The 26,086-nt window shown below is 42.4% G+C and overlaps 1 protein-coding gene across 2 annotated transcripts in view; it reads left to right on the forward strand.

Moving 5' to 3' along the window:
* The window catches only part of arhgap42a (Rho GTPase activating protein 42a), a 315,211-nt gene that overhangs the window by 233,705 nt on the left and 55,420 nt on the right, over positions 1–26,086 (forward strand). For both annotated transcript variants that reach the window (XM_067986387.1, XM_067986388.1), the window contains 3 exons: positions 3,721–3,757; positions 8,344–8,406; positions 11,021–11,095. In XM_067986387.1, coding sequence (XP_067842488.1) covers positions 3,721–3,757; positions 8,344–8,406; positions 11,021–11,095 — 175 coding nt within the window. The remainder of the gene's footprint in view (positions 1–3,720; positions 3,758–8,343; positions 8,407–11,020; positions 11,096–26,086) is intronic.

The raw sequence follows: 26,086 nt of genomic DNA on the forward strand, positions 1-26,086 counted from the left end.
ATTTGCTCTTGCTATCACTTCACGGCATTGCTCATGAACCTTTAGAGATTATGCACGAGAACGCCCAGATCTATTTCTTTCTCTGCCTGCTTTAATGCTTTTCCCTGAAGGGTTTATGTATGTTGAGCATTTGTCCTATCCAAATGCATAACACTGCACTTCTCCAAATTAAACATCGTTTGCCAGTCACGAGCCCAGTCCCCCAACAATCAAGAGTCACCTGAAGCAACGTCCACAGTCCTGACACGTGCACAGATCTTGGTATCATCTGCAAATTTGCAGATCGTACCCCAATATCTACATCTAGATCATTAATAAAAATAGTAAAGAGTAACGGTCCCAACACTGATCCCTGCAGGACACAACTGGTGACCAGTCTCCAAACAAATCTAAATCCATTTATAACTTTCTGCCTACGGCCTTCCAGCCAGTTCAGTGCAGCTCAATATATTACCACTAATACCAGAGGCTTCGATCTTGTTGAGAAGCCACTTGTGCGGTAACTTGTCGAAAGCTTTTTGGAAGTCTAAGTAGACATGTCTACAGGGCTTCCCTCATCCACCATCTAGGTGACTTCTTCAAAAAAAAATATAATCAAATTTGTTGGACATGACCTTTTTTTGAAGCCACGTTGGGTGTCCATCAACCAACAGAAAGTTTTTCCCCTATTAAACACCTATATCGAATCTCCTCTATCCTTTTCTCTATCCCTCTGAAAAGAGCCCAGTTTCTCCTCATAACTAAAAACTCTCATCCCTGGTGTCAGCCACGGTGAGAAAAAATGATGAATGGAAACTTTTTCAGAAAGCATTTTAAGTGATTTGTGGGAACTGGTAGCCAGATTGTGCTGTCAGTGATGAATTTGTATAGGCAAAATGCATTATAAATGTGGACATAGGAATTTGTAATGGAAAAAAATCAACGCAAAAAGTGTGTCAAAAACATGACAACGGGAAGTTAATTGCAGACAGGAAATGTACGCAGACATATTGGGCTGGAAATTGCTTCCAGCGGCGAACGAACAGTGCTTGCCGCTCCATAGATTTATACTCCTCCACAAACTCACCGTGGGAACTTCCTCTAATGCGAACCTGAAGAGTCCAGCGTTAACTCCTGTGAAGCTAGGACCCATGCAAGCGATGAGAGGATCGCACTCTCTCCCCTCGGCCAATCAGTTTGCAGCATTATTTTCAAGCTGCAAAGAGTCAGTGCAAGCTGCAACAAGTCAAAACCAGGCAGCGAAAGCTACAACAGTAAAATCATTGTAAAAACAGTTAGAGACGGTGAAGTAAAGAGAGGGTAAGAAATATCAAATTAAAATAGAGATGGAAGAAAAATTTTTTTAATTTAAAAAAAAATGTCCATCAACTATCAAAATCTCAATGAATGAGACTGCACGTTTTTTAAATTTAATTTTCAGTGCCAGAGAGGTTGTTTGGCATTCATTAAGTCTTATCACCATGTTAAAACTTAGTTTAGACCTGATATATTTGAGCGTATCTGTTTTGTGGCGCTATTAGTTGGTTTCCAGATGGGCAAGAGCGCAAATTGGTGCTGATCCACTGATTCTATTGATTGCCGCTGGCGATGTCCTTTTAAAGTGAAGCTATCAGATTGCCCGAGAACCAGGAAGAGCAAGTACCGGATTTCCATGTTTAACTGCGCTTGTGCGATTGCCGGAACTTGCTCTTCGATTTCGCCACTAATAACTGTGAGCTCTGTTGGGCTTACCATTGCTTTGAAAGCAATTTCTGGCCCAAGGTGTTTAATATATTATAGATATGCCATTTAATTGCATTGAGATATGTAAATGATAGCTGAAAAAAGTTATAGATATCCTGCCACCATATTTGGTGTGTTACTGTGATAAGTCAAAGTTGGTCTGTGTGTGAACATAGTTCTAGGAATAGATCAATTCGCTGTCTGCCTTCTCAGTTGGGAAATGGTGTGAAAGAATCAAGGAAGCAGAAAGAAATTATAGAAATGATTTTCCTCTGCCCTGCTCCTAAAGAGCACCCACAAATGGGTACAATGCAGAATTAAATGGGTGCTAGTCCTTTTATCTCATTTTGCTCCTGAAAACCACCGCACGCGAACTTCTTATATGGCTTTTCTGATGAATGCCAGAGACCTCTGCACTAAAACCTTCTCTAATAGCACTGAGTGTAGTTCAGGGGAAAACTGCCCTAGAAAAACTGATTCCAGAGTTGCTGTTTAGGTACTTTCTGTACTTGGGGATAAGTTGCTTTTGCCAAGAAAGGTCTTTATTTTGGCTTTTTGTTTAATAACTGGTTTTGCTGCTTCTGTACTTAGTTTATAATGCTGTTAATTTTTTAATTAGTGATAGAGGCTCTGTTCAGTAATGTGCCACCTGTCCTCTTGCAATGTGCTTCTTTGGAGGCAGAAAAGGCAAAAACAGTAACAAGTGCCCTTAACATATGCTGAAGTCATTTGCCCAACCATCCTCTGAGCCACAAACATCTATTTCCCTACCATAAAGTAGGATCCTCCCCTGAGCGTACAACTACTCTATGCAATGTGGAATAAAAAGAAAAATGAAGCCTCATAGTCAAATGAGCACCATCTTCCTATTCCTGCAATATCATTTTTCATACCCACATTTGTTTTCTCTGTTCCTTCACTTACTGCTCAACACCATGGTGTTGACCTTTTACCAGCTCCCTCCAAGACAGACTGTAGAAGCACCCAGACTTCTGCTTGGGGTACTACTGCCCAGCTATGGCACAGCAGCATTCATACATTCACAATGTATGATACATTTAAATGAACAAACTTATAGACTGCAGAAATGCAAATTACAGCATCTGGCTGGTTAAAATGTATTTCAAGACTCCAAAATTCATCGACTGTTTTAAAGTTAATTGTTCCATACACCCTAAAAATCAACAAAAAAAATGTTTTCACGCTCTTTCCTGTCATGTGGCACAAAACTGCAGTAGTAAGGAAACACTGGCAGTAAGTGACTAAACAGGAACAAGGAAATTTGGAAAAGGGAAGTTGAAGGATAATTATATGTTGTAACTCATTCAGTCCATGGATCAAAGTAACAGCCGAGCGCCTAGACCTCTTGTTCTGTTACTGAAGTGCCATCAGTAGTGCGCTCACTGCGTTCTTGTTTTATTTTAATGAGAACAAACTGGAAGTTTGGGTGCTGAGTTTGTGTTCCAGGTGAAGTGCACTTCTGGTGTGCTGCACCATTGCTTTCAGTCAGTACCAGGGGAGGAAGATCAGCCTTTATAACTACAATATGCCTTCATACAGTTGCATTTACAAACAAATGGGAATATGAGGTGGTTTTAAATATACATTATATCCTGGGCTAAAAGGTTTATTTTTGTTGTTTATCACACAAAAGAAAATTTAGCTGGAATATTCTATTACAATTTCAGGTTAAGAATAAAATTAATCTTTACCTTTTTAACAAAAGACATAAAAAGTTTGATATGAAAACTGCAAACCAGTACACTGTACAGTATTTTAGGTAAACCATGGAAAATTCTACGAACTGCCTTCATTCTTGGAATACCTTGCAGTCAATAATCTGTTACTGCCTTCATGTTATGCTTGTAACTGCTCAATTTGTGATTTTTAGCTCAAACTATTAAAATGAAAAACAAATATGAATTATCATTATTAAACATTTGCTTTTGGTATTTGATCAAAGTTGTCAAGTTACTAATAACACCATTTTTTTTCTAGATATACACACTGCCGCTTCTTAGCAAGAAAGAAGAATGTAAGAAATCTATTGGTTATAAAGTGAAATGCATTGATAAATGTACATTCCCAGAAATATGGACATCTTCGCTGTTCCTCACATGCATTTATGTTAAAAGTTTTTAATAAATAGCTCTATTTTTAAATAATATAAGGTTGTAACTCTGCCAAATCATCATCAACTCCTAAAACACGGTGGAATAGATCGTGTGCCAATACACATCAAATAATGCAATAGAAATGTATATTTCAGGCCTTAAAATTCATCCAAATTATTTAGAATTGTAGAATACAAATTACGTAAAATTGGGTAACATATCAAAAACATCACATTCATTCCATAAATTAAATAGATAAAAATGTATAGCCATTTATCAGCTAAGAAAAAACAAACTTGCATTTATTTAATGCCTTCTATGTCCTCAGGATGTCCCAAAGCACTTCACAGCCAATAAATAATTTTGAAATGTAGTCACTGTTCCATAGGCAAAAGCTGCAGCCAGTTTGCACACACTAAGGCCCCACAAACAACATTGACATAAATGACTGGTTAATCTTTTGCTTGTGATATTGACTGAGGGATAAATGTTGGCCAGGACACCAGGAGAAATCCCCTGCTCTTCTTCAAATAGTACCAGGAGATCTTTTGCATCCACCTGAACAGGCAATCGAGTTCTCCATGTAATGTCTCATCCATAAGATGGCACCTCTGACAATGTAGTGCTCCCTAAGTACTGCACTGTAGTGTCAGCCTAAATGTTGTACTCAGGTTCCTGGACTGGGTGTTAAACCCATGACCTTTAGACTCAGAAGTAGCCAAGCTGACACGTGTTTCTTCTTTGTTCAAAGAGGCAAATAATCTCCAAAAAGAAAGCATCTTATGAATAAACTGAAAAGTATCTGGAGTAGCAAATTTATAAGTGAATACATTTTTGCTCACAGAACCCATAGTTATAATTTCATGTTTATACCTGGGATGGTCACGGTATGTCTTTCCTCTTTTTCCCTCCATCCTCGCATTCTGGCCATTGTATGCAAGTTAATAAATTTTTATTCCATTGTCAAATTAGTTACTTTGTGTAGATCTTGGTGGAAGCTGTGCAGCCAAATCAAAGTGAAGTTTGGCTGCTCTTCAGTACAGATTTTGTAGTATAACTCGAGCTCCTCTCTTGCCTTCCTTTCCCTGTATTGTGGGATCTCTCCCCCTCTGATATCTTTCCGTTCCTTTTGTTCAGTAGAACCTGACTATGGTTACCATGGATATAGTAAAACTATTTCACTGTGTCAGTTGACTTTGCAGGTAACTCACTGAACTAATACTTAGGTAATAGTGAAATTCCTACCTGCGTATCTCTCTCTTCCCATTTTAATCTCATTAGGAGCAGTGAAATGTGCCTCTCTGATCAATAAAACTGTTGGATCCAGTCATAAGGTGGTTTATCTCTGCATGTGCATTGACTGAATCTCTTAATTATACCTTCTAAATAATTAATTCCAGGGGATAGTCTATTAATGTTCCTCAGTATTGCTTTGGTTAGCTTTTTAGATACTTTTTGTTTTCCCACAGAAGCTATTCTTTTTTTACTGTTTTTATTAGTCTTACAATGATAAAGTAAAAATTGCAGCATTAAGTTGCTGTGGCAGATCTAATTGCACTTTGTGCTGGATAAAATTCTTCATCTAATTTGTTTCCTCTTCAGGCACCTTGAGTGACAAGTTGCGCGTGTACTGTAAACTGCCCAGCTTTGCCTTCTCTGTTTGCTTCTTATATAGAATCATAGAAGTTTACAACATGGAAACAGGCCCTTCAGCCCAACATGTCCATGTCGCCCAGTTTATACCACTAAGCTGGTCCCAATTGCCTGCATTTGGCCCATATCCCTCTATACCCATCTTACCCATGTAACTGTCCAAATGCTTTTTAAAAGACAAAATTGTACCCGCCTCTACTACTGCCTCTGGCAGCTCGTTCCAGACACTCACCACCCTTTGAGTGAAAAAATTGCCCCTCTGGACCCTTTTGTATCTCTCCCCTCTCACCTTAAATCTATGCCCCCTCGATATAGACTCTCCTACCTTTGGGAAAAGATTTTGACTATCTACCTTATCTATGCCCCTCATTATTTTATAGACTTCTATCAGATCACCCCTTAACCTCCTAATCTCCAGGGAAAAAAGTCTCAGTCTATCCAACCTCTCCCTATAAGTCAAACCATCAAGTCCCGGTAGCATCCTAGTAAATCTTTTCTGCACTCCTTTCTAGTTTAATAATATCCTTTCTATAATAGGGTGACCAGAACTGTACACAGTATTCCAAGTGTAGCCTTACTAATGTCTTGTACAACTTCAACAAGACATCCCAACTCCTGTATTCAATGTTCTGACCAATGAAACCAAGCATGCCGAATGCCTTCTTCACCACCCTATCCACCTGTGACTCCACTTTCAAGGAGCTATGAACCTGTACTCCTAGATCTCTTTGTTCTATAACTCTCCCCAACGCCTTACCATTAACGGAGTAGGTCCTGGCCCGATTCGATCTACCAAAATGCATCACCTCACATTTATCTAAATTAAACTCCATCTGCCATTCATCGGCCCACTGGCCCAATTTATCAAGATCCCGTTGCAATCCTAGATAACCTTCTTCACTGTCCACAATGCCACCAATCTTGGTGTCATCTGCAAACTTACTAACCATGCCTCCTAAATTCTCATCCAAATCATTAATATAAATAACAAATAACAGCGGACCCAGCACCGATCCCTGAGGCACACCGCTGGTCACAGGCCTCCAGTTTGAAAAACAACCCTCTACAACCACCCTCTGTCTTCTGTCGTCAATCCAATTTTGTATCCAATTGGCTACCTCACCTTGGATCCCGTGAGATTTAACCTTATGTAACAACCTACCATGCGGTACCTTGTCAAAGGCTTTGCTAAAGTCCATGTAGACCACGTCTACTGCACAGCCCTCATCTATCTTCTTGGTTACCCCTTCAAAAAACTCAATCAAATTTGTGAGACATGATTTTCCTCTCACAAAACCATGCTGGCTGTTCCTAATCAGTCCCTGCCTCTCCAAATGCCTGTAGATCCTGTCTCTCAGAATACCCTCTAACAACTTACCCACTACGGATGTCAGGCTCACCGGTCTGTAGTTCCCAGGCTTTTCCCTGCCGCCCTTCTCAAACAAAGGCACAACATTTGCTACCCTCCAATCTTCAGGCACCTCACCTGTAGCTGTCGATGATTGAAATATCTCTGCTAGGGGACCCGCAATTTCCTCCCTAACCTCCCATAACGTCCTGGGATACATTTCATCAGGTCCCGGAGATTTATCTACCTTGATGCGCGTTAAGACTTCCAGCACCTCCCTCTCTGTAATATGTACACTCCTCAAGACATCACTATTTATTTCCCCAAGTTCCCTCACATCCATGCCATATAATCAGGACCCCTTTAAGTTAATTGTTATGTAATGATTTGATTGTTGAATACTTTGTTTAGTGTTTATACAGTGTATTGTGGTGATATGGAGTGTACAGGTGTGTGTGGACATCAGCTGAGGACAGTATTAGGATCTGCTGTGATGATTGAATGGTTTGCTAATCACGTCACGGCTCACACGTGAATAATGGCTATTTAGGCAAGGTACAGGAGAGGGACCAACAGTTATAACAGTATTGCACAACTTCTGCAGCCACCTCCTCCCTTCCCCAAGCCAAAACTCGCCTGAAAGCTAGTTAAGCTGAATGTCTGTGTCCCAAATGCATGTTTTCCACAGCATCTTTCCTAATGCTTGCCTAGCACATGGAGGGCACAGTGATAATCAATTGCACACTCCACCCACAAAGCCAGGCACCCAGGAAACAAAGTGTATTGATATCCAGAAGTATATTGTCCGTGTACCCTCCTGCCAGCATGATAAACCAATATATGATTTTTCTCCATTCTTTTTCAAAAGTTTTTTCTGGACTGTTAAATGTTTTGACTGTTGTACATAATTTGTTTATTTTATCATGATATGACTTCTTGAAATCAAACATTATTTAATTAAAAAGTACTTGCTGAGCCACAGGGAACCTCCACAACAATTCTTCATAACTGTTTGAGTTTTTTGATAAATGGTATTGATGTTGAGACTTCCTCTTTAATATCTATTCCATAATGAAGTATTTTAATCTTTTACTCACTCAGCTAGCTTCTAATATAGAGACTGCTGGCAAAGTCTGTTGTGGTAAACATGATTTGTAGTTCAAATATGTTTAACATCTCATCGATATTACTACAATCATTGGGAGTAAAAAGCATTAACTGGCTTTTTGTTTGAATATTTAAAAAGTTCAACATTTTATGCTGTATTCCATAAAAACTGCAGGCACACACAGCACATGTAGACATGGGAATTTCAGTAATTAAAAATACAGGCTTAGGTTTAAAAATTCTACCTAAGTATATGTTGGAATGTGATTAAAACTCTAATTTAAGGTGCACAATTAGTAAGGATAACACTGCCAATTTTGATGTGTTTTGTTCTCCTGAATTTACTGACTTCATTTTTTAATTCGTTATGAAACTAAGGGACTCAATTTTGTTTTGCAGTGTACCTTAATGAGGCAGGTTTTAATTTTGTAAAGAAGTGCATTGAAGCTGTGGAAACGAGAGGTATGAGACTGACTGCATTTGCTGTTTCTTAACACTTGTAAGCATTGACTCCTAAACTGGCAATTATATTAAATCACAAGTTTATCTCCCATGACATTGCACACTAGGGGCATGGTTTTGACCCCAAGCCCGGAAGGGGTCGGGGGCAGGGGGTGGGTCAAATTGTACATGGGAAAACCGGAAGTACGTGTTTCCCGGATGTCCTTACAATTTTGACGTAAGAATTTTTTTTTTGTCTGTTTGCTGTCTGACAAGCCAGCCTGATTTGACAGGCTGCCTCAGTCGGATGGGAGAGCAGCCAGGGAGAGGACATGTTCAGGTAAGTCTTCAGGTAAATCTTTGTTTGTACGGATGGAGTTTGGGGGTGGGTGGGGGGGTGGCATGGGTGGGCATGGTGGGAGAGTCAGTCAAGGGGGGGAGGGATCGAGGGTCATCCACGGAGGGGTGGGTGTCGGGATTGGGGGTCATCGCAAGGGTTCGCGATTATTGAGGGGGCAATCGGCGGTCATCGCGGGGGCCCACAATCATTGGGGGAGAAATTGGGGGTCTGCGATTGTTGGAGGGGGCCAGAGATCGGGGAGGAGGTCAGAGATGATGGGGGGGGGAGGGGGTCTGCGATCATTGGGGGGTCCCTGCAGGTAGGCAATTTTGGTCTGGGGGAAACACTCCTGCTTCTCTGGGCCCACAAGCTCTGCCAGAAAGGCACTTACCTGTTAGTTTCGGACCTTCTTGCCTTCTTTCACGTGACGTGAAGGAGAAGGCCGGGGAATCCCAGCACCCAGAGGTTGAAATTGTAAGCTCTGTAAAAATGGAGGTCTGCAGCCTTCTTGAAAGGTTTTTATCACCAACTCGCCTCCTGGGAGCGGGTTGGTCGCCCGTCCCTCCCTGATGAAAACCAGCAGGGGACGGTTCCGAAATGGTTGTGATTTTGATTGCCCTCCCCGCCCCCAATCCACTGGTTTTTCCCTCTTAAAATCGTGCCCTAGGAGTCAAATCCAAGTGTATTATTCAGGTTGAACAGCGTTAAAGGATGGGGGACCAATTGGACCGTTCAGGGCGAGGAGGCAGATGGGAGAGGGACAGGGGAAAGGGACAGAAGGAGAAAAGAAAGGGGAGAGAGATGGAAGGAGAGGAGGCTAGTAACAGGGTGTGTGGTATGGGAAGGGGAAGTGGATGGTTGGAGATTGATGGAGAGCGGGGGGGCAAAATCTCTGCAGGAGAATCTGTGAAGGAGGGGAGTTGTAAGGGACTCGTGGTCTCTGAACACAAGGTGGGGTTGGTGAGGGGCTGTGAAAATATATCAGCAGGGGGCATTGGAGTTTGCAAGGTCAGAAAGTTGCTCAGCAGATGGGGGCCGAGCCCTGACCTTTTCCAGGGGAGGGGGCTTAGTTCCAGAAAGCATTTATGTGGGTGAGGGCGGTTAAGATCTTGAAAGTGGGTGTAGCAGGAGTGTATGAGGCAATTTCTTTGGGGGGGGTAACTGAAAGAAACTTTACATACAGGGGAGCTATGGAAGCCTGAGGAGGATTTACAGTTGGGCGGTTGGAGTTGAGCCCCACGTCAAAATGCATGGAAGCTCTGATAGGCTGCATTGAAAGGTAGCTATAAGATTCATGTTGCAGTTTTAATAAAATTCAAAGTGTGATTAGTTTATTTTAGAGTATCTTTATACAGTTCACAAAACACTTGCCTTTAATACTTAGTCTGTTCAGAGGCAAACATATTCTTGCACAGTTCCAGTGCTGGTTTTGGAGCTAACATTACATAACAGATCTTTTAAACTTATGAATATCAATCACAGCACCATCTAAAGCCGTAACTAGTACTGCAGGTAAATGCTGACTATTTTCCGGTGTTTCCCATTGACAGAGCCTGATCTAGGAGTTTTCAATGTAATTTGAAATGGAATATGTGACCCACACAATGATTAACATATAAAAGATGTATTCTCCATATTTTTCACTTTGTTGAATTCGTCATCTCTCCCCACAGACATGTACATTCTCCTGCTACCGTAATTACCACTCTCATTATTCTGCTATAGCAGGCATGTGGCCTCGACTATTTGGTACTTTATAATCAGAGTGAGAGGCACTCCATGACTGACCAACAGGAGGTGTGCTTCAGCAGTGCAAGAAATCATACTTGCTGCTCAGACGTACCTGTTCCTCGAGGTTCAAGACTGCATCTAGCAGTTTAGCAAGAACTGACAAAACTCATTCTCTTCCTGAGAGCAGGGATGTGTGAATGTCCAACAAGGCTTGAGGGCCTGCCGCGCTACTACCTGTGCCAGAGATCCCATCGTACTGCTTCTAGAATGACAGCTAATTAGACCTATTTATATCTGTCCAAACAGCAGACTGTGCGGTTAATACATTTGCTGTTACTGGAAAACAATATCTCTTTGGGAATTTTTTTATTTTCTAATGTTATTTTACATTAATGATACAAACAAAACTGGAAAAAAATAATGTACAGGATTTTTGATCACTTATTGGCTACAAATTGGAATTAAAGATAATGTCATTCAGTTGTTTATAATTTATGTGAAAAGGCTTGTTTGATTCACGTGGTTTCTCCATGTTTTGTAATATTTAACAATATGTAATCTTAGGTATTAATGCCATGGGACTGTACAGAATGAGTGGAGTAAATTCCAAAGTGCAGAAGCTAATGAACACAGTATTTGGTAAGATATTATTTTAATTCTCAAAAGGTTATTGCATAGAGGATATGCTTACTACATATTATTGAACAGAGAATATATATTTGAATTGTGTAACATTTTTGTTGCTTCTTGCCCTTAAACACAGCTTCAAATCTTTACGTAGATTAGTGATCTGTCTCATTTTCCCTCAAAGCTCTTGATGTATGTTAGCTGTGAGTAGCTAAAGTTTGATTCATTGTGGAACTGTGGCCACAGAAAGAAGTTGATCTGTTTTGCCAAAAATTAACATATAGTACAGAAAGCATCTCATGTAGATTAGTCCAAGATATGAATAATATTTTAGCTGTTTTCTTTTAACATGGCACTATTGCCTTTAAAGCAAGAAATAGTTATTGAAGTGCTTTTAAGGTCCGGCAAATTTCTGCTTCAGCTACCTTTTCTCTCTGAAAGGTAATAAAAAAAAATGAAATGAACAGCTGCTTTTTATGTTAGTTTTGAATATTTACTTTTTTCACTCCTTAAAGTGGAAGGATATTCCGATAGAAAGTACACAGCAATACTTAGTATTGAGCCAGGAAATATTTAACGACTATGGCTAGGTTTCCAGACATTGAAAGGCAGCTTGATCCCCTTTGTTTCAATGCAGGTGCTGACTAGCTGACATCAGCTGAGTGCACGTTATAGCTCCCAACCAACCTGAACTATCAGGTCTGATTTTGGAGTGAGGGGAAGGAAGTGAAGTAATTAGCAATATGAATCATAATTGCCGCTGACAGGATATTTTCCTCAAGTTTTACATACAAATCGTACTGGAAATGTACGTCACATTCATTATTCACTAAATAGTGTTGTTAAGCTTAGCGTTAGCATTTACTTTTATGAATGTAAGTTCTCTGCTTCTATATTTAGTAAAACTTAGAATGCTAGACTCTGTATGCAATTCATGCATGATATTGTGAATAATCAACTCCAGTGCTGCATTGTTGTAATGAAATGTAGCAGAAAGGATATGCTGTTGTACACATTTACAAATTCTGACTCTTTGGAGTATGTGTGGCCTTAGTTATATTAATGTAAAATGTACATGCTTGCAGCAGGTAGAATAGGTTCTGTGGTCTTTAGGAATTATAAGAACATAAGAAATAGGAGCCAGAATAGGCCATACTGCCACTCGAGCCTGCTCTGCCATTCAATCAGATCATGGCTGTTCTTCAACCTCAAATCCACTTTCCTGCCCAATCCCCATATCCCTTGATTCCCCTAGAGTCCAAAAATTTATCTATCTCAGCCTTGAATGTACTCAACAACTCAGCATCCACAGCCCTTTGGGGTAGAGAATTCCAAAGATTCACAACCCTCTAAGTGAAGAAATTCCTCCTCATCTCCGTCTTAAATGGCCGGCCCCTTATCATGCAACTATGGCCTTTAGTTCTAGACTCGCCAGCCAGGGGAAACAACCTCTCAACATCTACTCTGTCAAGCCCCCTCAGAATCTTGTATGTTTCAATGAGATCACCTCTCATTCTTCTAAACTCCAGAAAGTATAGGTCCATTCTACTCAACCTCTCCTCATAGGACAACCCTCTCATCCCAGGAATTAATCTAGTGAACTTCAGTTGCACCACCTGTAAGGTAAGTATTTCCTTTCCTAGATAAGGAGACCAAAACTGTAGGCAGCACTCCAGGTGAGGTCTCGCCAAAAGCCCTGTACAATTGTAGTAAGACTACATTACTGGTGTACTCCAACCCCCTTGCAATAAAGGCCAACGTGCCTTTTGCCTTCCTAATTGCCTGCTGTACCTGCATGCTAACTTTTTTTGTTTCTTGTACGAGGACACCCAAATCCCTCTGAACACCAGCATTTAATAGTTTTTCAACATTTAAAAAATATTCTGTTTTTCTGTTCTTCCTACCAAAGTGAATAACCTCACATTTCCCCTCATTATACTCCATCTGCCACCTTCTTGCCTACTCACTTAACCTGTCTATATCCCTTTGCAGACACTTTGGGCACGATTTTGAAAGAAAAGTGCGGGTGCATTGGGGTCGGGGTGGGGGGCAAAGAAAATTGGATTTTTGAGGAGCAGGCAGAAATCCCGGCTCCAACCCGCCAAAGAACGCGCACGACCCAGAGCTATCTGGGTGCGCGCGCCATCCCCAAAGCCGGCGGGACGATATTTAAAGCAGCAATTCAAGTACTTAAAAGTACTTAATCTAATTAACAATGAAGGCAAGCAATTTCAACACTGCCTCAACGTGTTTTCCATGCAGTGTGAAACACGCCATGGGAAAGTAGTCGTGTTTCAGCCAGCAGCCATTTGGACATTTAAATCCCTGTTTGACAGATGGGGATAAAAGGTGAGTTATTGCAGCAGGGCACTCAGTTATCTCAGACAAACTTTTGGCTGGGCGATCTTTGTGTTTAGACTGAAAATTCTTGGTTTCTACTCAATTGTTCTGTTTACACACATTTACCAACTTTTCAGACTCCCTCAAACTGACAGTCAGGATTGTGGGGTGGGGGGCGGCACGATGGTTGCATTCACCAGTACATCCGAGGACGAGCAACATCACCATCCTCGCCAGGCATGGCGTGCACTTCTGCCACTTGTAGCTCCACGACACAATGCTGCGCCACAGGCACCTGCACAGGAGCAGAGAGGGCAACAACAGAGGTAGTGATGTTGCAGGAGGCACTACCCTCGTCAGAGGGCCAACAGACCGAGGCTGAGCTTCCTGGACCTCTCTGAGGAGCAGTGCATAGGGAGGCTGAGAGTGAGTCGCCAGGTGATTGTAGACATCTGCAGCCTCTTTCATGCCGAGCTGACCCCGGCTGGGCCTGACGGCAACTCATTACCGATTGCTGTTAAAGTGACCACTACCCTCAACGTCTTCGCCTCTGGATCATTCCAGGGTGACATCGGGATCTCTCAGTTGTCTGCCCACAAGTGCATAAGACAGATCACCGACTGTTTGTTTCGGAGGGTCTCGCAATACATCAACTTCCCCATGAACGACCTCAGCCAGACAGAAAGGGCAGTGGGATTCCACTCTGTGGCTGGCTTCCCACAGGTATAGGATGAAATTGATTGCACGCATATAGCAATCCGAGCACCTCCACACGAGCCAGGACTGTTCATCATCAGAAAGGCGTATCAGTCCATCAACACTCAGCTCGTTTGTGACCACTGCAAAAGATTCCTTCATGTTTGCACCAGATTGCCTGGCAGCTGCCAAGATTCGTTCATTCTGAGGGAATCCAACATCCCAGACCTCTTCCACGCACCGCACAGCCTTAAGGGCTGGCTCCTCAGGGACAAGGGATGCCCCCTGCACACATGGCTGATGACACCTCCGATGAACTCCATCAGCGAGTAATAGCATTGAAACATCGACAGCCACTTCGCCACCAGATCCGTCATTGAACATGCGATAGGACTGCTGAAGATGCGATTTCGGTGCCTCGATCGTTCTGGGGGAGCGCTTCAGTACACACCAGCAAGAGTGGGTTGCACTATAGTAGTGTTTTGTGTCCTGCACAACATGGCGTAACAGAGAGGGGTACCGGCTGATGAAACCCCATGCCCTCATCCAGCATCCACATCTGCAATGAACATTGAGGAGGAGGATGAAGCCATGGGCAGAGCAGTGGCTCACCTGGCTGCTCGTGAGGCCTCACCTTTCATGATGAAGGACATGAAAGGGTGCTATCACAAAAGTCAGTCAAGAATGTGAAAGTCTTGGAAGTAGTGGTGAGAATGATAACATTTAATGTGACTTTATCAAAAACCAAATATAAATGAAAAACATGACAGTCTGTCAAACACCCTTGTGCATACTTTTCATGATCACAAAACCTTAGCCTTTCTCTTCCAACTACTTCTATGTGGTGCATCCCCTGTGGCTGCAGCAGCAGTAGTGGCAGATTGCTCATGTCCATGGCCGGACTGCTCAGATGCTTTCGGCCTACGCTCAATGGGTTTTGGAGCCCGTGAGGGCTCCGCCAAAGACTGCTCCAGCTACATCTGTGCAGGGGCAGACTCTGCCACCTGGAGAGGAGGCCGCACTGTGGGTACTGGTTGAGAGGGGGGTAACGGGTGAGACGTGGGAGTGCTTTGAGTGGCGTCCCCACTTCCATGTCCCCTTTTGCCATCATCCCTCTCCTGGACCAGGCCCTCATCACTCCTACCACACTGCTGGAGCACAGTTTGGAGGACATGTGTGATGCCTTATAAGCCCAGTTGTAAAGTTTCTGTCTGCCTGTTTAAGGCGGCAGAATGTTGTTCACCATGAGTCCAAACGGTCGTTGTCAGTGCCTGAATGGACTCATTTGTGAGCCGTGCTTGAAGCTCAATGGAGGCTAACCTTCTCTCAATCGCAGACATTCCCGCACTTACCTGCGACACTATCTCAGACATTTCAGCAGTTACGTGCAACACTATCTCGGACAGTTCCTCACGTCCCTGTGACACTATCTGAGATTCCTTCACGTACCTGTGTCACCATTCCATGAATGCAGGAGCTGGACTCCTCCATCCTCTGCGCTATTGTGGAGAGTGTGCGCAGCACCTGTTCCAGTACATTGCAAATGTACTGCTGTCCCTCGATCATTCTCCTTTTAAACGATGGCCCCCAGGGTTCAGTATCTGTATCCAGCTGAGCAGAGTCTGGAGTGGAATGTGCCCACCGATGCGGACTCTCCACAGAGGCCCCTGCCACCAGCGTCTGCTCATGCTCACTTGTGTGCGGTGACTCACCAGGTGCCAACCCAACTAACTGACTACAAGGACCCACCGAGTTGTGAGTATCTGCGCTGGTGGATGGCTCGCTAAAATGTGACGTTCCACCCTCCGAGGCCAGGAGCTCCTCTGAGGAATCGCCCTCTGCCGTCACTGCGGTTGTTGAAGGGCCTGTAAGAGAACAGAAGTCAATATTAAGCATCATCACAGATGTGTCATGCTGCGATGAGCATACTGAGGTGGTTCAACATGCCAACCATTGTTAACATCAATTCATGTTGTGTATGATGAATGTTAAAGTTGTGTCACCAGAGGCTTGTAGGGTGCCAGTCTTGGTTTTCCAGATGGATAGGCACTTGAGGGTACGGCTGATCTCCAGGGCCGCCTCCTCCGCCTCTGTGAGGACCACTATTTGTTGAGGCCCCCTCGTGCATTTTGCGCGCTCTCCTCCAAGAAGAGGAGAAAGCATGGACGTGTGAGTGAGTGAGGGTGAAGTGGTCAGCCGATGAATACATTGCTTTGGGTGAGGCTGTCGGTGAAAGAGATGCATCAGACAGAGACATCACATTGGATCAGGATTGGGGTGAATGGTAGTGGTGGGGTCACAAATGGGGAGGAGAGGAAATACTCAGGAAGTGAAGGTAAGTTGAGGATGAGCCTTAAGTGGGTGTGAGGAGTGATGTGATGGAGCAGTATTGGCAGTGTTACTTGCCACTTATAAGCCCAAGCCTGGGTTTTGTCCAGGTCTTGCTGCGTGCAGGCACGGACTGCTTCATTATCTGAGGGGTTGCGAATGGAACTGAACACTGCAATCATCAGCGAACATCCCCATTTCTGACCTTATGATGGAGGGAAGGTCATTGATGAAGCAGCTGAAGATAGTTGGGCCTAGGACACTGCCCTGAGGAACTCCTGCAGCAATGCCCTAGGGCTGAGATGATTGGCCTCCAACAACCACTACCATCTTCCTTTTGTGCTAGGTATGACTCCAGCCACTGGAGAGTTTTCCCCCTGATTCCCATTGACTTCAATTTTACTAGGACTCCTTGGTGCCACACTCTGTCAAATGCTGCCTTGATGTCAATGGCAGTCGCTTTCACCTCACCTCTGGAATTCAGCTCTTTTGTCCATGTTTGGACCAAGGCTGTAATGAGGTCTGGAGCCGAACGGTCTTGGCGGAACCCAAACTGAGCATCGGTGAGCAGGTTATTGATGAGTAAGTGCCGCTTGATAGCACTGTCGAGGACACCTTCCATCACTTTGCTGATGATTGAGAGTAGGCTGATGGGGAGGTAATTAGTCGGGTAGATGCCAGTGTTGTAGCTGTACTGGAACAGCTTGGCTAGAGGCGCAGCTAGTTCTGGAGCACAAGTCTTCAGCACTACAGCTGGGATGTTGTCGGGGCCCATAGCCTTTGCCGTATCCAGTGCACTCAGCCGTTTCTTGATATCACGTGGAGTGAATGGAATTGGCTGAAGACTGGCTTCTGTGATGGTGGGGATATCGGGAGGAGGCCGAGATGGATCATCCACTCGGCACTTCTGGCTGAAGGTGGTTTCAAACGCTTCAACCTTGTCTTTTGCACTCGCTTACTGGACTCTGCCATCATTGAGGACGGGGATGTTTACAGAGCCTCCTCCTCCTGTTAGTTGTTTAATTGTCCACCACCATTCACGACTGGATGTGGCAGGACTGCAGAGCTTTGATCTGATCCGTTGGTTGTGGAATCGCTTAGCTCTGTCTATAGCATGTTGCTTCCGCTGTTTAGCATGCATGTAGTCCTGTGTTGTAGCTTCACCAGGTTGGCACCTCATTTTTAGGTACGTCTGGTGCTACTCCTGGCATGCTCTTCTGCACTCCTCATTGAACCAGGGTTGATCCCCTGGCTGGATGGTAATGGTAGAGTGAGGAATATGCCGGACCATGAGGTTACAGATTGTGGTGGAATACAATTCTGCTGCTGCTGATGGCCCACAGCGCCTCATGGATGCCCAGTTTTGAGCTGCTGGATCTGTTCTGAATCTATCCCATTTAGCACGGTGGTCGTGCCTCACAACACGTTGGATGGTATCCTCAGTACGAAGATGGGAATTCGTCTCCACGATGACTGTGCGGTGGTCACTCCTACCAATACTGTCATGGACAGATGCATCTGCGACCGGTAGATTGGTGAGGATGAGGTCAAGTTAGGTTTTTCACTCATGTTGGTTCGCTCACCCTGCTGCAGGCCCAGTCTGGCAGCTATGCCCTTCAGGACTCGGTCAGTAGTGGTGCTACCGAGCCACTCTTGGTGATTGACATTGAAGTCCCCACCCAGAGTACATTCTATACCCTTGCTTACCCTCAGTGCGCTCTCCAAGTGGTGCTCAACATGGAGGAGGACTGATTCATCAGCTGAGGGAGGGCAGTAGGTGGTAATCAGCAGTAGGTTTCCTTGCCCATGTTTGACCTGATGCCATGAGATTTCATGGGGTCCAGAGTCAATGTTGAGGACTCCCAGGGCCACTCCCTCCTGACTGTATATCACTGTACCGCCACCTCTGGTCGGTCTGTCCTACTGGTGGGACAGGACATGACCAGGGATGGTGATGGAAGAGTTTGGAACGTTGACTGAAAGGTATGATTTTGTGAGTATGGCTATGTCAGGCTGTTGCTTGACTAGTCTGTGGGACAGCTCGCCCAATTTTGGCATAAGTTAGTGAGGAGGACTTTGCAGGGTCGACTGAGCTTGGTTTGCCTTTGTCGTGTCTGGTGCCTAGTGGTCCGTCCGGTTTTATTCTTATTATGACTTTTTTTAGCGAGATTGTATAATTGAGTGGCTTGCTAGGCCATTTCAGAGGGCAATTAAGAATCAACCACATTGCTGTGGGTGTATAGACCAGACCGGGTAAGGACGGCAGGTTTCCTTTCCTTAAGGGCATTTAGTGAACCAGATGGGTTTTTACGACAATCCGGTAGTTTTATGGCCACCATTACTGATACTAGTTTTTTTTTAATTCCTGATTTTATTTAATTAATTGAATTTAAATTCCCCAACTGCCGTGCGGGATTTAAACTCATGACTCCAGATTATTAGTCCCGGCCTCTGGATTACTAGTCCAGTAACATAACCACTATGCTGCTGTACCCTCTTCATGACCTGTTTATCCCTACTTTCTGTTTTCTGTCCATTAACCAATCCTGTATCCATGCTAATGTTACCCCCAACCCCATGAGCCCTTATCTTGCGTAACAACCTTTTATGTGGCAACTTATCGAACGCCTTTTGAAAATCCAAATAAACTACAACCATTGGTGTTCCCCTTTATCTACTCTGCTAGTTACATCCTGAAAAACCTCTCACAAATTTGTCAAACACGATTTCTCTTTTATAAAACCATGTTGATTTTCCAGATAAACTGGTTACCACGTAATATTTTGAAGTGTGTATGTCCAAAGTGTATACTTGGGCAGCTGAAAATCTATTTAAAAGTTCTTGATTGTACAGATAATTCGAGCTTGAGGTCACGTGATTAGGTTATTGAGTTTGTGGTCTAGAGCAGGAGAGGGTAGTAGATAGTTAAAGAACATCAATGTAGGATAAATTGGCTATGAATGTATAATATTTTGAGCTTTGTGTCTGAAGTTTACATTTATAGCCAGTTGAAAACTTATCTTAAAATAAGTTGAATACGTTTTTAGATTTGAAAGATTAAGATTCTTTGTTGCATACTCCAATTATCTCAGAGATTATGATGGGACTAAAAAAAATCATACTAAAAGGAGTTAAACGACATTGGTATTTAAGGGATTAAATAGCAAAGCTGAAAAGATACATTTAAGGCACATCTTTTGAGAAATTAAGAAACCAAGGCCTAAAGTGCAAGATGCCACCAAGATTCAAAGTAATAAGAGAAAACTGAGTAAATCATGAAGTAGTATTTGGTTGATGCAAGCTTGGGTTTTAAAAGCCTGAAGATTGTAGGAGGAAAGACGCATTGGGGGAGGTTATTGAATACATTCTTAAATTTGAAATATCTGAAGATTCTTTGTTGCATACTGTAGTCACAGTTTTGTGTCCTGGAAAAGAATGAGTTAAGAATATGTGCAATGAGTCTTGACTTCGACATAGTAAAGAGGCAGTTTGTATATGAAATCTTTCGAGTTTCCCTCCCTTAAACCTCTTTGCCTCCCTCTCCATGTTTTTTTAAAGAAAACTTTCTCAAAACCCATCTCCTTAATCAAGCAATAGTACAAACAGTTGTTCAAGAACAAGTGAAAGGGAAAAGCGTGGAGCAGCAGAAAGAAAGTGTACTTTAGGCACTACAGATAAAGTGAAAACTAGAAGGCGTAAAGCGATTAACCTTCAAAGCTGAAGGTCAGGCTAGGGTGTGTGGCCCAACTAAGAGTTCTATTTACAAATGCACGGTGTATAAGGAATAAATTAAATGAACTACATGTTCAAATTCAAATTGGAGGGTATGACATGATAGCTATTACTGAGACATGGCTGCAGGATGCTCAGGATTGGGAACTAAATATACCGGCTTACAAGGTCTACAGGAGAGATAGGGAAAATGGAAGAGGGGGAGGAGTAGCCTTAGTGATTAGAGATGAAATCACTTCAATGGTAAAGGAGGATATAACGAGAGGTAAGCCAACAGAGACCTTATGGGTTGAATTGAGAAATAGGAAAGGATCTAAGACTATAGTGGGAGTTGTGCAGGGCCCCTGGCAGCAGCTCTGAAGTGCTAGATTGTATAAATGCAGAGATTAGACAAGCGTGTAGCAAAGGCATGGTAGTCTTAATGGGGGACTTTAACCTTCACATAGATTGGGAAAAGCAGATTAGCAACTCTCAGAAAGGTAGTGAATTTCTTAAGTGTGCCCGGGATAGTTTTCTACAGCAGTATGTCCTAGAGGCAACAAGGGGGCAAGCCATTCTAGATTTAGTAATGAGTAATGAACCAGATTTAGTTAACATCTTAACTGTGCGTGAACATCTATCCAATAGCGATCATAACATGATCGAGTTCAATGTAGTGTTTGAAAGGGAAAAAAGTAAATCAGCTGCGAAGATTCTAGACTTGGGTAAGGCCGACTTCAATGGGATGAGACAGAGACTGTCCACAGTAAACTGGATAAATCTGTTAATGGGTAAAATGACTGACCAGTGGGAAATGTTTAAAGAAACATTTAACGTGACACAGAATCGGTTCATACCCCTGAGGGGCAAGACCTCTACTTGCCAAAAAAAATCAGCCATGGACAACTAAAGAGGTAAGGGACAGTAGAAGACATAAGGAAAGGGCATACGAAAAGGCAAAAAATGGCACAGATCCTGGCGAATGGGAAAGATACAAAGATTAACAAAGGGTCACAAAACAGATAGTAAGAGCTACAAAAAGAGAGTATGAAAAGAAACTTGCAAGGGATATCAAAACCAATACAAAGAACTTTTTTAGTTATATTAGGAAAAAGAGGGTGGTCAGGAGCAGTGTTGGCCCCTTAAAAACTGAAAGTGGTGATATTGTCATTGACAATGGGGAAATGACGGACATGTTGAACAATTACTTTGCGTCAGTATTTACAGTAGAAAAAGAGGATAGCATGCTGGGAATCCCAAGAAAAGTAATATTGAATCGGGGACAGGGACTCAATAAAATTAACATAAGTAGAGCAACAGTAATGAAGAAAATAATAGCACTAAAGAGTGACAAATCCCCAGGACCCAGATGGTTTCCATCCCAGGGTTTTAAAGGATGTCGGTGAGCACATTGCAGATGCCCCAACTATAATCTTTCAAAGTTCTCTAGATTCAGGAACTGTCCCTCCAGATTGGAAAATTGCACATATCACTCCGCTTTTTAAGAAAGGAGAGAGAGGGAAACTACGGAATTATAGACCAGTTAGCCTAACATCTGTTGTGGGGAAAATGCTGGAGTCTATAATTAAGGATAGGGTGACTGAGCACCTCGAGAATTTTCAGTTAATCAGAGAGAGCCAGCATGGATTTGTGAAAGGTAGGTCGTGCCTGACAAACCTGATTGAATTTTTTGAAGAGGTGACTGAAGTAGTGGACGGGAATGTCAATAGATGTTATTTATATGGACTTCCAGAAGGCATTTGATAAAGTCCCACATAAGAGACTGTTAGCTAAGATAGAAGCCCATGGAATCGAGGGAAAAGTACGGACCTGGTTAGGAAGTTAGCTGAGCGAAAGGCGACAGAGAGTAGGGATAATGGGTAGGTACTCACATTGGCAGGATGTGACTAGTGGAGTCCCGCAAGGATCTGTCTTGGGGCCTCAATTATTCACAATATTTATTAATGACTTCGATGAAGGCATAGAAAGTCTCATATCTAAGTTTGCCGATGAGACAAAGATTGGTGGCATTGTAAGCAGTGTAGATGAAAACATAAAATTACAAAGGGATATTAATAGATTAGGTGAATGGGCAAAACTGTGGCAAATGGAATTCAATGTAGACAAATGTGAGGTCATCCACTTTGGATCAAAAAAGGATAGAACAGGGTACTTTCTAAATGGTAAAAAGCTAAAAACAGTGGATGTCCAAAGGGACTTAGGGGTTCAGGTACATAGATCATTGAAGTGACATGAACAGGTGCAGAAAATAATCAGTAAGGCTAATGGAATGCTGGCCTTTATATCTAGAGGACTAGAGTACAAGGGGGCAGAAGTTATGCTGCAGCTATACAAAACCCTGGTTAGACCACACCTGGAGTACTGTGAGCAGTTCTGGGCACCGAACCTTTGGAAGGACACACTGGCCTTGGAGGGAATGCAGCGTAGGTTTACTCGAATGATACCCGGACTTCAAGGGTTAAGTTACGAGGAGACATTGCACAAATTGGGGTTGTATTCTCTGGAGTTTAGAAGGTTATGGGGTGATCTGATCGAAGTTTATACGATATTAAGGGGAACAGATAGGGTGGATAGAGAGAAACTATTTCCGCTGGTTGGGGATTCTAGGAGTAGTGGGCACAGTCTAAAAATTAGAGCCAGACCTTTCAGGAGTGAGATTAGAAAACACTTCTACACACAAAGGGTGGTAGAAGTTTGGAACTCTCTTCTGCAAACGCCAATTGATGCTAGCTCAATTGCTAAATTTAAATCTGAGATAGATAGCTTTTTGGCAACCAAAGGTATTAAGGGATATGGGCCAAAGGCAGGTATATGGAGTTAGATCACAGATCAGCCATGATCTTATCAAATGGCGGAGCAAGCACAAGGGCCTACTCCTGTTCCTATGTTCCTAAGCATTTATTCATCCCTCCTACCCTCTGCCTTGCTGCTTCATCCTTTGTTTCCCTTATTTCTATCTGTCCTGGGAAGTTCTTTACATTAAAGGAGCTACATAAATCCAATTCATTGTTAGAAGAAACAAGAGAGGAATCATTGGAGTAGCACTGACCACAGTAGTATTGATAAAAAGACAAGTTGCAGTGGGGAAAGAGAGAGGCTAGAGATGGAGTGAGATAGCTTTGCGAACAGCAAGCTTTTTCTTGCTGTCTGAGTGCAAGGGAGGTGCCTCCTCAGATATGTAGTATTCAGTTCTTGGTTGGATTTGGGCTTAATATAGAGTTGAGAGTTGCCGAAGCAAACGGAAATGTTTCACATGAAAGAGAAGCCCAGGCTTCTTCAGGGCAACTTTAGCAAGGAAAGAAATAAGATTATCGTTGCCCACTTGGGCCATGGAAATGAAGATGTAATGATTGGTCACTGTACTGCCAGAGGACTGGAGGTTGTAATGGCAAGTGTTCTGAAGGTTGATGAAGGTGAAATGGAATCATCAGCAAAAGAGTGAAGAGTGATGAATGAAGAAAAGCATTGATATGAAGAAAGAGCAGAGTGAGATAGAGGAAAGAGCCTTGGGGAACCTAGAAGTTAATAGAAAAAGTCTCGGGATAATTCATCAACTATAGCTGCATAGCATTCACTGCACTTCAAAAAGCAATCATTGTGCGAAGTGCTTTGAGAGGTTTTAATATGAAATGTGCTGTGTAAGTGAAAGTATTTATTACTTACAGCACCGACCAAGTCATTTAAGTATAAACTAGATAGCTATAAACATAACTTTGGGAGTCCATATGCTGGCAACTTGTTTAGGACGGCACATTGCCAGACCCTTCAGAAGCTCTGGAGATGTCTAGGGCAATGATGCATCATATATCGAAGTAGTTAAGAGCACGTTCTATAGGTGCAAACTATAGGCAACAATATTTTCAGTAAAATAGACATGCTGAAAACCATAATGGTGCTCATGAATTAGACCGCAGCTTTCAAAGTGATGGATGATTTGCGTGTTGAAAACAGCATCCATAACTAGAGGAAGTACCAAATAACAACTGCAACATTAACATTTTTAGGCACTAAAAAAATTGGAGTTATCCAATAATTCAAATTATGTGACTTTAACAGGAGTAGTCTATATATATCTATACTTTTAAGGGAAAGAAATAAATTAGGACGCTGTGAAATTTAGCGAATAGAAAGAGTGAAATGCAATGATGTCCACATTTAGACTCAGCTAAAAGAGAGGAAGTTAAATTAGGTTGAAATGGAATTTGTTGAACCCTACATAACCTTTGACCTGCTCCTGTAAAGTTTCACATTGCCTCACAACTTTTGTATTGCTGCCACATAGGTATTTTTGCTTTAGAGTTCGTTTAGTAAATTTGATGATTTTTTTGGTGAGTGCTGACTCTGTGTCTGCTCATGATATTGCGAAGAGGCAGCATGTAGTTGAAGAAGGGGAGAGGACCAAGGATGGAGGACTCCATAGGTGATAGTTTGAGGATGGGAAGAGAACTGGAGAATGGAGGAAAGGCATTGGAGGTGTATGGTGTGATTGTCTTTATTGAAGGCTATAGGGGGTTGAGGAAGGATGATGCACCACGGTCACATTCATGAAATGGGGCGGAGGTTTTTTTCCTTTCCCAGGACCACAAAACTGACAACCCCTTTACCTCCATCATTCTTTCTTTCCTCCTGCAATCTTCAGGTTTTTAAAATTTAAGCTTGGCATCATCTAATTACTATATCTGATTCATCTTGTCTTCTCTCCCACTGTTTTAACTATGGTAGTGTTCTACAGTATGACCCTTGGCCTTTCACCTTGGTTTCAAGATTTTTAAAAATTGCACTACTTTTTAAAAAAAAATCAGCCTGAATGAATATTATCAGTGCCTCATAGTTGTAGCTGCTAGGAGAAACATTTAAGATTACATTTGAAAACAACAACAATCCTGCAATGAACCTTATAGATAAGTATTATCACATTTCCTTACCAAAGTGTATTCTGACACTTCCAAAATAGTGAGCAGAATTGACTACTACAAGTATAAGTGTTTAAATAGTATATTTGGCTTCAAGAAACTGTTGCCTCTGGATGCACTATTGTGTAAGGTTAATGATTCTGTTTGTATGAACAGGCAACATGCCATCAATGTTGTACCCCTTAAGAGTTACACTATTAGCATTAATTAAGATTTATTTGTCAAAGACAAGAGAAATCCATTGACTTTGCTCCTCGCTTCAATAAGAAAATATTTTTCCTTTTAATGGTACATTACTCCTCTTTTATTAACCTTTTTTATTCTTTGAATAACTAAATACTTTTGCTTTTCTTTTGTAACCAGATTTGTGAAACTGGTGATTTGGAATTTTCTGAAATTGAGTAGTATAAAACTTAATTGGAGAAAGGAATTTGTCTATTTTATGGCATTTCTGCATGTAAATGTTAAGTAACGTATCCAGTTATTTTAGGTTTTAATTCTTCAACAACCATCCAGTGTGGCAGAATTAATGCACCCAGCATGTTGTCATTTTTGGAGTAGCATGTTACATGAATGCTGGGCCTCAATTTGAGTGTTGTGCTGTGTTGACTGAAGATAACATTGTCTGAGCATATTGCCCTCCCAGGTGGTATTTTTATGGACCAGTTATACTGCAATTTTTGCATCCACACAAAATTGCAGTGTGACTGGTGAGTGAAATCATTGATTTGATGGTACATTGAATTCTGGCAGGACTACCTTGCACAGTTAGTCTCACAGTACTTTGGCTTTGCACTAACTGCAATATACTGACGACTGGAACCGTACTTTTACATTTTTTCACTTTTAACTTATTTTTTAAGTATGCATGCGCAGATATGTACTTTGCCTGACCATAGAGCAATGTAGTACTTTGCCTGACCATAGAGCAATGTAATACTTTGACTGATCATAGAGCAATGTAGTACTTTGACTGACCATAGAGCAATGCAGT

This window comes from Heptranchias perlo, chromosome 6, assembly GCF_035084215.1.
Source record: "Heptranchias perlo isolate sHepPer1 chromosome 6, sHepPer1.hap1, whole genome shotgun sequence".
Lineage (NCBI taxonomy): Eukaryota > Metazoa > Chordata > Chondrichthyes > Hexanchiformes > Hexanchidae > Heptranchias > Heptranchias perlo.